This window comes from Gymnodraco acuticeps, unplaced genomic scaffold (assembly GCF_902827175.1).
Source record: "Gymnodraco acuticeps unplaced genomic scaffold, fGymAcu1.1, whole genome shotgun sequence".
NCBI lineage: Eukaryota > Metazoa > Chordata > Actinopteri > Perciformes > Bathydraconidae > Gymnodraco > Gymnodraco acuticeps.
Window position 1 is genome coordinate 517,312 of NW_022990879.1, and position 14,799 is coordinate 532,110.

Consider the following 14,799-nt stretch of genomic DNA (forward strand, 5'->3'; position numbering starts at 1 on the left):
TAATAATGTAAATACTGCATGTTGCAACACACGTTTATTTGTGTTAACACACTGAAATATTACAAGACAAATTACTACAAATAAAACATTCCTCCTTGCAAGCACTTAAAAATACATAATATTAAAACTGAAATGATTGACATTACATTACAGTACATGTTAGTTTTTAGACGCTTTTATCCAAAGCGACTTACATACTCAATACTGTGGACAATCACCACAGGAGCAATTTGGGGTGAAGAGTCTCAGGGACACAACGACATGCTGACTGCAGTGGGGTTTGAACCTGTAACTGATCCAGACACCAACGCACAACCCACTGCACCACAGCCCTCCCTTTTATTTATGGTCAAATAATGAAAAACATGTACATGGTGCAGACAGAGACACAGTTAAAGGAGATAAAAAGTAAGGAAACTCAAATATTATATATATATAGAAAATGATTTACATGAAATCTGGATAAAATAAAAAACTAGTTGCAAATCAAATATGTGCATTGTTGCTATGGAAGTGGATGAGAGGTGAAAAATACTGGACAATCAAACTGAAATGATTTATGGTTAAATAATGAAAAATGTGTAAAACACATGAAAACACTTTAATAGTACACTAAAGGTGAATTTCCTACGACTTATGTGCTTTTAAAATCCTCCTTTTACGATCTTTAGAATACTGAATAATCAAACTGAAATTATTTAAGGTTAAATAATAAACATTAACTTAACATTTTAACTCAAACTGAGATATTAAAGGCAAATTTCTTCCGACTTCTGTGCTTTTAGAGCAGGGGTGTCAAACTCAATTTCATCGCGGGCCACATTAGAATTATGGTTGCACTCAAAGGGCTGGTGGTAACTTTAAGACTATATAAATATACATAGATAAATATACATAATATATATATATATATAAAAGAATGTATTATTTTACAATATTTCCTCTGCATTGGATTATTATCGGATAGGGTAATAACTTAATAATTAACTACGCCTGAAAGCAGAAGTCGAGTAAGTAATTGCAGTGCGCATCTCACAAAATGAGATGCATTGTGGGACATGTCGTTTATGGGCAACGTGCTCCTGAAGCGGCACGTGACCTTATAATAAACGTATTATATTATTTGTAAGCTCTTGTGGGGCCACATCAAATGAAGTGGCAGGCCGGATTTGGCCCCCGGGCCTTGAGTTTGACACCCCTGTTTTAGAGCCTTTAAATCCTCATTTTAAAACTTGAAATACTGAATAATCAACTTGAAAGCACTTTGATTTTAGAGATGGAAAATCTGAAATGTTCTTAACCACTAACACTTTCCTTTTTAAATTGCATGGCCCTCGTCTCTCCTGCTACAGTTTACATTCATGGAATGTGTAAAGTCTTTCTTCTCTATAGCTGCATAATTAAAACAGTTTTGACCCGCTGCTCTATGTGTGCTGTCGGATGGCCTCGATCCAGTCCATCTTCTGCTGCTGAGTCGGAGCCTGGATGAAGTAATGAGTGTCCTCCTGAGTGATGATCTTGAACAGGTTGCCCTGAATGTTTCCTTTAACACCTGATTGGTAGAAAGAATCACAGTCAATCAAGAAGACAAGCATCAGGAAGACAGTGCAGTTACAACACAATGTGTCTTCTGAGATAGTGGATCCTGAGTCCTGGATCCTTGATCCTGAGTCCTGAGTTGTGGCTGAGCATCTGGACCACCTATGTTGTAAATGTATTATCTTTTCAATTTACACACAACATCTATTGTACGTCTGTCCGTCCTGACTCCTGGGAGAGGGATCCTCCTGTGTTGATCTCCTCGAGGTTTCTAACATGTTTCCCCCCGTTAATTGGGGGTTTTCTTCCGTTAATTGGGGGTTTTCTTCCGTTAATTGGGGGGTTTTCTTCCGTCAATTGGGGGGTTTCTCCCATTAACTGGGGGGGTTTCTTTTTAAGGGTTTCCTTGTCCCATGTGAGGGTCCACTCCAAGGACAGTCAAAGTCAAAGTTAACTTTATTGTCAATCTCCAAATATGTTTGTACACACAGAAAGATCGAAATACTGTTTCTCACAGTCCCGAGGTATAAAAAAACTCACACATTAAAATGCAAGAACACTTTAATTTACAAAAAAAACACAAAATAGCCGTTTACTTCAAGTAAGCAGGATATATATAAAAAAGATGATGTACATAGTCCTCTGTTTCAGAGGGGGTCGTATTCATATTCAAGTCCACTGAGACAAATGTAGGATATGTGGGATATTGGGCTTTATAAATACACTTTAATTGATTGATTGATTGATGGGTTGATTTTCCTCCCAGACATAAACAAACCCGAGTCGAAAAATCGACCACAAAGCCATTCGTTCTGATCACTCATCACATGAATGACTTGAATAAAATGCAGACGTTGACTCACCCGAGGGAACTCCGTTATCTCCGAGCGAGGAAACCAGACATGCTCTCAGAGAGAAGCCGCCCACGGGACTGATGTCATCCTGGAGAGAAAGTGACGTAATGTAAGACAGGAAGTGAAAAACACAGAATCATGAGTAATGAGGACTGCAGAGTCACAGCCGACCTGCTTTATTAAACATGTCAAATATAACAATAATACAACTAATGTGTGTTTTTAAGATTTTTTAAATTAATTTTTTATATAAATAGAAAATAATTAAGAAATACATTTAATTTTGTATTGTGCGTTTGAATACTGAGAAAAGCACTATATAATAATAATATAACATTTGTTTTTATTTAACCTTCAAACACATTTACAATAAAACAGAACCATTTCAAAAATGTGTTTCTTTATGTATTGCTTCGTCCTCACCTTGGTGGGGTCGTAGTAGTGGAGGTACGCCGGCTCTGAGCGAAGAACGAACAGACGGACCTTCCAGTTCTTCCTCCTGTGACCCTGAGGGCAGAGGTGGGAGAAGTACTCAGCTCTTATACTTCAGTAAAAGTAGAAGTACTCAGATCTTGTACTTGAGTAAAAGCAGAAGTACTCATATCTTCTATTTGAGTAAAAGTAGAAGTACTCAGATCTTATACTTCAGTAAAAGTAGAAGTACTCAGATCTTATACTTCAGTAAAAGTAGAAGTACTCAGATCTTATACTTCAGTAAAAGTAGAAGTACTCAGATCTTGTACTTGAGTAAAAGCAGAAGTACTCAGATCTTCTATTTGAGTAAAAGTAGAAGTACTCAGATCTTGTACTTGAGTAAAAGTAGAAGTACCAGAGTGTAGGAATACCCTTACAAGTTAAAAGTCAAAGTCCTGCATTCAAAATGTTACTCAGGTAAAAGTAGAAAAGTATTATCATCAAAATATAGTTAAAGTAGCGACAGTAAAGGTACTCGATTGTACTTGAGTAAAAGCACCCAGTGTGTCTCACTTCTTTCATCAGACGGGGACAAACGCAAAACACATTTTTCAAAACCTTCAATTCATCAAAACATTCTCCATTCCTCTGGGTTCTTCACTCACCGCGGAGGAACGAGAGAAAGACTATGTTTTATTCAAGAGTTCAAAGTTAAAATGGATAAGTGATCCACATACAAATAATAATTTTGTGGGTGAAGTTTTCCTTGATTTACTTTGTATTGCAATTGATTTATTAGCAGGCCTATAGTGTGTACCTGTTTGAGTAGATATCCTCTCTTGATCACTTTCCCACTGAGCTCCACTGCAGACATTGAGGTCTCGGCCTTCACGCTGCCTCTCTTCTTCAAGCTGTCAGACTGGGATTCAGGAGAAACATGGATTAGATATAATTAATCTCTCTATATATGTAGATATTCTTCCTGCAGAGACCCAGTGTTAGAAAAATATCACTGGTCCCCGGCTTGATCTTCAACCTCAGGATCCATGTATCTGTGATCCTCTCCAGAATGGAAGTAGTCTTCACATACAGAGCATCAACTAGTTCCTGAACAGTGTCCTTCACATGCTGATATCCAAGAGAGGGAGTTACACAGTCACAAGATGGAGGAATAGAAAGCAGTATTCAATGTTTACTTCAGATTAGCTCCACGTCAGAAATGAGCATGCTTGTCATATGTCTATCTCCATAGAGGCTGAATCATCATGTTAATCACATAGCTATCATATGCCTCAAACAGTCCGTATGCTCTTCTAGGTAATCACACATCCTGGCATGTACTCAGCTACAGTTGGGATACCTTTGTTATCATGTTACTCTGATATTGGAAGAGTACATTCAGTATTTTCCCAACACCAAGGTACTCACGAAGCTGTAGAGAGCGGTGGAGTCGTCCATGAAGTGCTCCGTGAGTCCGGCGGTTCTCAGCGCCTCCACGCTCTTCAGACCGACGGGCCACAGGAAGCTCTCCTCCTGCAGGGCGGAGGCCAGAGTCAGAGCCTCCACGCGGGTCAGAGCCAGCTGAGAGAACACCAGCCAGTCCACCACCACAGAGCCTGGGGGGGGGGGGGGGGGGGGGGGCATCAGCGTTACACAGATAGGGCAAAAGTACACACATCTTTTAATCAAGTAGAAGTATAGATACTCGTTTTTAAAAATACTCTGGTAAGAAGTACTGACTAAACTTCTTTACTCAAGTAAAAGTAAAGAGGCTTTGAAATGTACTTCAGTAAAAAGTACCCATAACTAGCAGCTGTTTTAAAGAGTACCTGACCTCCCTTTATATTAATAGAACAATAATGTCATTGTTAGCTAATGAATGTTTCCATGCTGAACAACGGCAACATGACAACGTTTCCATTGGTCCCTCTTCTTTAGAGAAGACCAGGAAATGATGGATACACGGATCGTGTTCAAATCAATAGGCACGCAATGACTCTAAAGAATAATGATCACGCATCAAACACACATTCAGACTAAAGGAACCAGCTGTTTGGGAAATGAGAGAAGTAGAAAGTACAGGTATTTGAGTTCAACATGTAAGAAGTAGAAAGTACAGGTATTTGGGTTCAACATGTAAGAAGTAGAAAGTACAGGTATTTGGGTTCAACATGTAAGAAGTAGAAAGTACAGGTATTTGGGTTCAACATGTAAGAAGTAGAAAGTACAGGTATTTGTGTTCAACATGTAAGAAGTAGAAAGTACAGGTATTTGTGTTCAACATGTAAGAAGTAGAAAGTACAGGTATTTGTGTTCAACATGTAAGAAGTAGAAAGTACAGGTATTTGGGTTAAAATGTAAGAAGTCAAAGTGAAAAGTCGTCAGAAAGATAAGTAGTGGAGTAAAGTACTGATACCAGAAACATGTACTTAAGTACAGTAACGAAGTATTTGTACTCCACTACTTCCCACCTCTGGCGTTACACACCGGGGTCAGGACTCAAGGTCACTGCAGTTTCTCTGTTAGGGCACCAGTTTTATCCCACAGGCCTCAAGACTTCTTCTTGTAGTCTAAGTAAGATATAGGTCATTTAAAAAGAGGATATTATAAAGGCGTACCTGAGAAACAGTTGCTGTACGAGCTGCCGTGATCCAAGTGGTTTCCCATCTTGATTCCACTGTGCACGTCATACATGGACTCCAGCACTTTGCTAAAAAACAGACAAATCATCAGAAATATGGCGTTGGTGAAAAGGTTAAACACAGTTTTCAAAAGCCTCACATCAGATTGATGTCGTGCAGCTGGGATCCTGTAGTAGTAGTTTGCAGATTTGGCCCTTTCACACCTTCGGGGCCCCGCAGTTTCTCCGTGGCGGCGCTGATATCTCCCGCCCAGTCATCCCTCTCCTCCCGGGAACAAGCCTCCAGGAAATGATCCACGCCATTCTTCGTCCGGAGCTTGATCACCAGCTGGAAACAGATACACAGAAAGGAGATTTATAGTTGGTGGATTCGGCCAAGAAGTGGAAGGCAAATCGTTCCTCAGAGTTCAGGTCCTGACAAAACCGTATCCTGAGGCGAAACAGGAGGAGAGTTGGTGAAGACGCACCTTACTGTGGTTTCTAACCATTAAAACATAAACAAAGGAAACATCTGATACAATATGCACCTATTTAGGAGGCTGTGGCTCAGTGGTTTGGTGCACTGATCTTGAGGGGGTTCAATCCCCACTGCAGACGGCATGCCGTTGTGTCCTTGGGCAAGACACTTCACCCTAAATTGCTCCTGTGAGTCGCTTTGGGTAATGTAATGTAATTTATGCATGTGTAATCTCATAATGTGAATTCAAATGTGCAAATATATATATATCTGCAAATAGATTATTTTAGTAAAGTTTTAAGAAATATTTTACCAATTTATTAAGGAATATTAATTCGTTTTTTATATATAATTGATTTCCTTTTATTTTATTTTTTTTGTCTTATTTAAAAAAAATGAAATAAGTAACAAACATATTTTTAATACATTAAATAAACGACGGGAAAGTTGTGATCATGGGATAAGCTGCACGGGACTTTTTTTCACATAAATAATAATAATAATTAAATATAATTAATTTCAATTCAAAAATATATATATATAGAATTAACAAAAAAATAAAATAATAATTGTAAAATAATCTATTTTTTTGTGTCTTTAAAAAAGGTTTGAGTCCTTAAATCTGGATGAACTCACCGGTCGGTTTTCATAGTCCAGGAAAGGAGAAGTGATCCCGCAGTCCTTCAGGAGGATCTTCCCTCGCTGGCACGAGTCTCTTTTTCCTCCGTCGTATTTAAAATACAGAAGCTTGTCCGGCATCAAAACGAACCAGCGCGGCTTCCAGTTGTGGACGAGATGACCCTGAGAGGAAATCATCAGAAGAAATCAAACCAGAGGAAGGAGAAGTACTCAGATCTGGTAGTAAAAGTAGAAGTACTCAGAACGTGTACTTGAGTAAAAGTAGAAGAAGTACTCAGATCTTGTACTAGAGTAAAAGTAGAAGTACTCAGATCCTGTACTAGAGTAAAAGTAGAAGTACTCAGATCTTGTACTTGAGTAAAAGTAGAAGTACTCAGATCTTGTACTAGAGTAAAAGTAGAAGTACTCAGATCTTGTACTTGAGTAAAAGTAGAAGTACTCAGAATGTGTACTTGAGTAAAAGTAGAAGTACTCAGATCTTGTACTTGTCTTGTACTTCAGTAGAAGTAGAAGTACTCAGATCTGGTACTTGAGTAAAAGTAGAAGTGCTCAGATCTTGTACTTGTCTTGTACTTCAGTAGAAGTAGAAGTACTCAGATCTGGTACTTGAGTAAAATTAGAAGTACTCAGATCTGGTACTTGAGTAAAAGTAGAAGTACTCAGGTCTGGTACTTGAGTAAAATTCGAAGTACTCAGATCTGGTACTTGAGTAAAAGTAGAAGTACTCAGATCTTGTACTTGAGTAAAAGTAGAAGTAATCAAGTCTTGTACTTGAGTAAAAGTAGAAGTACTCAGATCTTGTACTTGAGTAAAAATAGAAGTACTCAGTAGAAGTAACAGAGTGTAGGAATACTCTGTTACAGTAAAAGTCCTGCATTCAAAATGTTACTCAAGTAAAAGTAGAAAAGTACTATCATTGTACTTAAGTACAGTGAGTAAATGTACTTAGTTACACCTTTACAAAAAGACCCTGCGCTTACAAACAATACATCAGTGTGACATTAGACCATTTGGATTTCAGTGATTAAAGTAAACATCAGCCTAAGAAACAACAACAAAATATATATGGAAACTTTTACTCTCTACTTCATCCCTAATTAAATCTAGACTTGACAGCAGTTATAATATAATGTATTTTTAATGTCTTACCCGCTTCACGAGGAAGCCCTCTCTCAGCGTTGTGTTTTTCTTTGTTTCCATTCTGTTCAGAGTGATCTTGGAAGTGAGCCTGTTCCTGCCTGCTCACCTTTATGAGTGTTTTCTTGTTCAGTGCGTCACCCTGCTCACACCCTAACACACTCACAGCTTCCTGCTCACCGACAGGCTGAATAAATGCTGTAACTTCTGTAAGTTATCACCTGAGGGCGGCAGACTCCTTCAGAGGATCAGTTTGATGGGAGAGGATTGTTCGGTAAAGTCTGAAGTTGCAAGTCATTTATTTTTACTATGCAAGGAGAAGTTGTTCTATAAGACATTAAATTGTACAGAAGTTAATGTACTATTATGTATGTGTTTTTTATTTTCTTAAAGAATATCTTTAGAGACAGATTTTATTTAAATTGATTTTTTAAATTATTATTTTACATTTTTTAAACAAATTATGGGGATAAAATACATCTATTTTAGAAGTATTTTTTTCATAAAGTAATTTATTCTCATTTTTCTTCTTTTAATGTAATTGTTATTAAGTTTTGTTTAATTTTCTACACACAAATTCACTAAATGATATTTCTTGTTTGTGAAATACTACATACAGTAGCAATAAACAGGATTCTGGATCTATATAAATTGAAAATAAAATATACTTATGGTAGACACTAATTATTATAATAACAATTTACATAATACAGGGATGTAATACATGTTTAAACATAACAACCGATAGAACAGCTGTGCAAGACAGCTATCAAGGTTTTTGGCAGAAAGCCAAATTCATACCACCGCTGTACCATCCTTGAAAAACACGATTTCTTGAGTTTTGACAATTTTAAGTCTTTTAAAAGTATGTGTTTTTTTTAATAAATGTTTACATGGACTGTATTTATTTTTGCTATGTATATAAAGGTCATGTTCTTAAATGTTGTATGTGACGGACTACGGATGGATATGAGCTCAAAGCTAAAATCCAGCATATTTACACTTGAAGCATTATTTGTTTTAAGTGTTCATCAATGTGCATTGTCCCTTTTCAAATAAACGATTAAATGAAATGAATATATATGTTTCTACAGATGTAAAGAAGTTGTAAAACAGTAAGAACAAGTATTACCAAAAAAAAGTACATTTACCACACGGATGAGCAGCCTTGGCTCTACCGTAATTTACATGGTGTGTGTTTTGGTAAAAAAAATCTTTCTAAATCTCTAGGGGACTTTCCACCCCATCAGTCCCAGTATGTGAGTGATTCAGATCCAGGAAATGAAGCAGTAGGAAACATCCTCAATCTCTTTTTGATGAACAACCAGCAGCTGGTGGTCTAACCTCTCTGTTCTGTAGCAGCTGCAGCACCAGGAGGAAGAGGAGCAGGAGGAGGAAGAGGAGCAGGTAGAAGTCAGTTAATGAGAAACATGCGGGGGATGGTCCTGAGAGAGGGACTGCAGCCATATGAGGCCCTGCTGCTAATCATCCTCTGATACTTCAGTAGGAAGCTCAGAAATTATGTATTTATAATTCATTCTTTGACTGACATTGTTGGAAACGATTAAGTCATTTTGGATGCTTTGCTAACATAATTGGTACCCTCAAGTAACTATATTGTAACTCGTAAATAACAGATTTTCTTTGGGCCATCTGGGGGCAACAGAAAGAAGCTGCAAATATAGAAACGTACATGCAGCACCAGTGGCGGTTCTAGACCAATTTTACAGCGGGGGCACAATCAAAGCAGGTTAAAAAGACAAAGAAAGTAGGAAGTAATTGTGTAAAATAGACGTTTTGTTTTAGTAACTTTAAGTGACAATTTAATTAAAAAACATAAAAAGTATTTGCTTATATAAGGTAAGGAACAGTTTAATCTCCACTGTACATCCGGGTCTCTGATTTGATTTAGTTCCAATAAATCGTAATATTGTAACCTTTTTTTGGAGGGGGGTCCCTGGTCAGTGTTACGGGGGCACTGGCCCCTGTTGCCCCCCCCAGAACCGCCCCTGTGCAGCACAGCCTTTTAAAGGGGCCATGTTATCCTTTCAAAGGGTTGTCTCTTTCCTGTAGTGTGTCATATAGGTTTGTGTGCATGTTAAAGGTCTGCAAAGGCTAACATCCTTGTTCCCTCCATTTACAGTGAAAGGACATTCGTAGGAGCATGCAGGAACAATGAGGTTGCACAAAACATAATCAATAGCTATATTAAACATTGTATGAGAATACGTTGCACGCCTAAATAAATAAACAATTTTGAATCTCGAAAATACTTTTTCAGCTTTAACCCCTGTTGTCTTCGGGTCAAATCTGACCGATTTACTACTTTCATCGATCATAACTTTTTTGTTTTACATTCGATTGCATTAAGGCTTTATGATATCCTTCACAGTAGACATTTGAACATATGAAATCACCACTTTCATTGAATTTTGGATGATTTAGTCAACTTTGTAACACCCATGGTGTTCCCGGTCAAAAATTACCGGCATAAAGAAAAATAATTACTGTCCATCCGGATCAGATCGGATAACGCACGCACGCACGCACGCACGCACGCACGCACGCACGCACGCACGCACGCACGCACGCACGCACGCACGCACGCACGCACGCACGCACGCACACACACACACACACACACACACACACACACACACACACACACACACACACACACACACACACACACACACACACACACACACACACACACACACACACACACACACACACACACACATTACAGAGCAGCCAGCAGGTTGTCAGCATGTTTATATAAGCTTAGCGGGTCACATATAATTTAATAACCCTTTGTGTTGAATGAAAAGCAGAGGCAGTAGTTTCCTGTAAACGCTGCATTGTGTCTCCCAGGTGAAGGAGGAAAGCATGCCAATATAAGACCAAAGGAATGTGCAGCAGACTCAGCGTGGCAACCGACCAGCAGGGTGTCACGAGAGGAATCTGTTCAGCACGGAGAGGAAATACAAACCCAAATCCTGTTTGTGTGACTCTTAAGCAGCTCAAAGTCAAACACACTCCTCTGACTGCCGAGCGTGAAGTCAAGTCAGCGGCTTAAGGTGTGTCTGGAATTCCCTCTGTGTAACATTAACCATAAATCAAACATTAACTACGTGAAATAAAGAAGATGGTGTTTTGGCACACCAGGATGTGAAGGGCTGTGACGCAGGCCCGGTTGTCCTGATCACACACTTTGAGTGCAAACACTCTCCGGACTCTGTTTTCTTGGTCCACAGACTTATTGTTCACTGGGTGTGTGTTTGTGTGTCCACGTCTACAGCTGGATACATACAGCTCAGGCAGTCCCAGGCTTTACGAGACTCAAAGGGAGAGAGGATTGCTAAAAGTCCTAACGTTTTATTCCCAAATAAGTAAAAAAAACTGCACCGTTATATATTGAAAAAATACAATTCAAATTTTTAAAAATGTCACTTCTGTATGCAGCACTTTTGGCTTTCTTGATTATTATTATTATTATTTAACGCCAATGCACTATTCACACTAACAATAAGTTGGCTTATTAAAAACTAATTTTATTACACTATTTTTGGGTTTGTTTCTTTATGGTTTATTGCACTTTTTGCATTTATCTTTGTAAAGAAAGCGCAAGCTAAATGTAATAATGCAGTGTAAGCAGGGCCACCGCTTGCGGACAGGCAAGGCAGGCAACTGCTTGGGGCCCTGGACCAGAAGGGGGCCCCCAAAGAAGGTAGATTAAGAAGGTCCACAGCAACGACAACATGAAACACCCTTTAATTTACTGCAACGACATGTCGGGAAACGCCCTCAAGGCGGCCCCATGCGCCGTAAAAACGCAGTAAAAACGCCGTAAAATGCTGCTTCTTATCTTAAGTTTCGTTGCCTTGCTCCGCTCCGGGGGGCCCCCAGTGAATGTTAGCCTAGGCCTAGGGCACCTAGGCTGGAGCCCAGTGGCGGTTCTAGACCAATTTGACTGGGGGGGCCACTGGGGGGCCAGTTATTTTCTGAGGGGGGCACAATAAATGCAGGACGAAAAAGAGAACTAGACAGTATGAAGTAATTGCGCATAAGAAAACAATGCAATACAGTTATTGGTATTTGTTTCAGTACACTTATTTATTTCAGATAGATCTTATAGTTATTACTGTTAGCTTCAGCTTAAGTTATAGTGCAATGTTTGCACTAACACCATATTTATATACAAATAAAGGCAATGAACAGTTACATCTCTACTTTACATAATTGTGTCTGCACAATCTCACATTACAGCAACAAAATCCTGCGGTTTTTGGCAAACCGAGTACCAGAAAATATACATTTAAAAAATAAATAAATAACTTTTCATTGTTAGGGGGGCCACAGGGGGGTCAGAGGTCAGTGTTAGGGGGGCACTGCCCCCCCCCCCCCCCCCTAGAACCGCCCCTGCTGGAGCCACACGAGGACGATAACGCAAACGGACCGAAATCGATATCAAAAGTCTTCCATCCACACGCAATAGGCACCAGAAACGTGTCCGTTCACACGAGACCGCTCGAAAGCGCTGGAGACGCTGTAGTACATATGCCGGGCCTGTAAGTGGCGCTGTACTCCTGCCACAAAAGCAGCGAAGAAGACTTCCCGTGCATGGTTGCTTCTGTTTATTCTCCACTGCGGATACTCTGGCTCTTTTTCTCCCTCCCCGAGGCAAGCGTGTTCTCCTGCTGTAAATCTCTTCGGTAGTCCACCAGCAGATGAAAAACACCCACCTCTCCGCCTCTTCCAAGGGACGAGGGGACCGTGCGGCAGAGTTTCAGTTAGATTTTTTTTGTCCGTTAAAGTTTAAATTACATTACATTACATTACATTGCATTTAGCTGACGCTTTTATCCAAAGCGACTTACAATAAGTGTGTTCGTCCAACAAAATACAACTTGAAGAAAACAGAATCATATAAGTACATCAGGTTTCATAGAGCAAAAACATTTCAAGTGCTACTCAACTGGCTTTAGAAAAGCCAGTCCTTTATTAGTATAAAAGTGCTTCGTTAATAGTTCTATCGCTCGAAGTGGAGTCGAAAGAGATGAGTTTTCAGTTTGCGCCGGAAGGTGTGCAAGCTATCTGCCGTCCTGATGTCAATGGGGAGCTCATTCCACCATCCTGGAGCCAGGACAGCAAACCCACGTGTTTTCGCCGTTGGGAACTTGGGTCCCCCTCGCAGCGAGGGCGCAGCGAGTCGTTTGGCTGATGCAGAGCGTAGTGCACGCGCTGGGGTGTACGGTTTAACCATGTCCTGGATGTACGAAGGGCCAGATCCAGAGCAGAGCATGGTAAGCAAGTACCAGTGTCTTGAAGTGGATTCTAGCAGTTACCGGAAGCCAGTGAAGCGAGCGTAGGAGCGGAGTGGTAAATCTTCCTGACAAAATTTGAAAAGTGCCGGTCAAAGGTCTTCTTTGTTATTTATTGAGCTTTAAAACAAATTGATAACGACTCTATATAATAATAAAAAACGGAGCCTCTCAGCAGCTGATCTCTGAGCAGGAGAGGCGGGGCTATTGCTTCAACGTTATCAGGAAATGATCGTATAGGCGTAAACACAGAGCCGTTGGCCCCCCAGAGCGTTTCGGCCGCAGATCTACCCACCATCGTTTTCTGCGTTTCCATGTCGGCGTCGTGTGGCCGAACCGTCTATCTGATAGTGAACTGTTATCGTCCTCGTGTGGCCGGGGCCTGAGTGTAAGCACTTTCACATATAACTGTAATAACACTGTGCAGTATATATACTTTTATTTACAATTTAATACTTGTTATTACTGGCGGCTTCTTTACCACTTGTATTGTATTGTAGTTTGTATCTTCTTGGTCGAATGCACTTATTGTAAGTCGCTTTGGATAAAAGCGTCAGCTGAATGCAATGTAATGTAATGTAATGTATATGTTTCCTAGCTTTTATATTGCTGCTACTTGTATTTTTTTACCATGCATGTTATTTGAGATTTTTTTTGGGGTGGATGACATAGTCTACTTATTTTATTTTGCCTTTTATCTGCATTGTTCCCTTTGCTATTAAAATGCAAATTTCCCAACCGTGGGACGAATAAAGGATTTCTGATTTGTGATAATAAAGACCAGTATTAAATTGCAGGAAATAGCTTTCTACATGTAGGACACATTGTGTTGAAATTAATCATTTCAAATTGCTGCAGCTGATAGAAAATTGCTTGGATTGTTTTGCACAAATGGCCTTTCTGTTATATAGCTGCCCTCACACAGAAGAGATATTAAATTGCTTTTATTTTTAAGGTTGAAACTGAAAAACAGGATGTTCAGGATTCAGATTATCTCGCTGTTCGCTTGTAGATTTCTTCAATAAAGAAAGAGTGACGTGGTTTATGGTTGTTGGCCTATTTAAGCTGCAGACTGTGAGTAAAGGCACGCAACCTTGGCGTTATATTTGACCCCACCCTCTCCCTCGAGCCCCACATCCGTCAAGTTGTAAAAACCTCATTTTCACACCTCCGCAATATTGCCAAACTCCGTCCCTCTCTCACCCGCCCTGCAGCTGAGCGACTCATTCACGCCTTCATCTCCTCCCGCCTTGACTATTGCAACTCACTCCTCTACGGCATTAGCTCCACATCCCTCAATAGACTCCAGCGTGTCCAGAATGCAGCCGCCAGACTCCTCACCCACACCAAATCATGGCATCACATCACCCCGGTCCTCAAAGAACTCCACTGGCTCCCCGTTTCACACCGCATCCATTACAAACTCCTGGTCCTCACTTACAAAGCCCTCCACCATCTGGCCCCCCCCTACCTCACTGACCTCCTCATGCTCTACCATCCACCCCGGTCCCTCAGATCCACCTCAGCCGGTTTGCTTTCCATCCCCAAGGCCAAACTCCGGAGCTTCTGGGACAGAGCCTCCTCTGTGGCAGCCCCGAAGCTCTGGAACTCCCTCCCCCAATACCTCCGTGAGTCTGAGTCCCTCACCCTGTTCCAGTCCCGCGTCAAAACCCACCTCTTCAACTCTGTATCCATAAGCCCCCCCCCTCTCAATCAACTTCCTCCTGACTGCTTTTCTGTTTTGTTTCTTTTTGGCATTGTCTTTGTTTTGTTTGTCTACCCTCCCTCCCAAAT

The 14,799-nt window shown here is 40.3% G+C and overlaps 1 protein-coding gene across 1 annotated transcript; it reads right to left on the reverse strand.

Moving 5' to 3' along the window:
- Positions 1–241: 241 nt before the first annotated feature.
- Positions 242–7,777, reverse strand: plek2 (pleckstrin 2). Its single transcript, XM_034233439.1, has 9 exons — positions 7,694–7,777; positions 6,542–6,706; positions 5,589–5,776; positions 5,426–5,517; positions 4,236–4,423; positions 3,625–3,726; positions 2,817–2,900; positions 2,403–2,481; positions 242–1,552 (listed from the first exon to the last, which is right to left on the reverse strand). Exons 1-9 carry the CDS (start codon positions 7,742–7,744, stop codon positions 1,425–1,427), a joined length of 1,077 nt encoding a protein of 358 aa, XP_034089330.1. The 5' UTR covers positions 7,745–7,777; the 3' UTR covers positions 242–1,424.
- Positions 7,778–14,799: the final 7,022 nt, after the last annotated feature.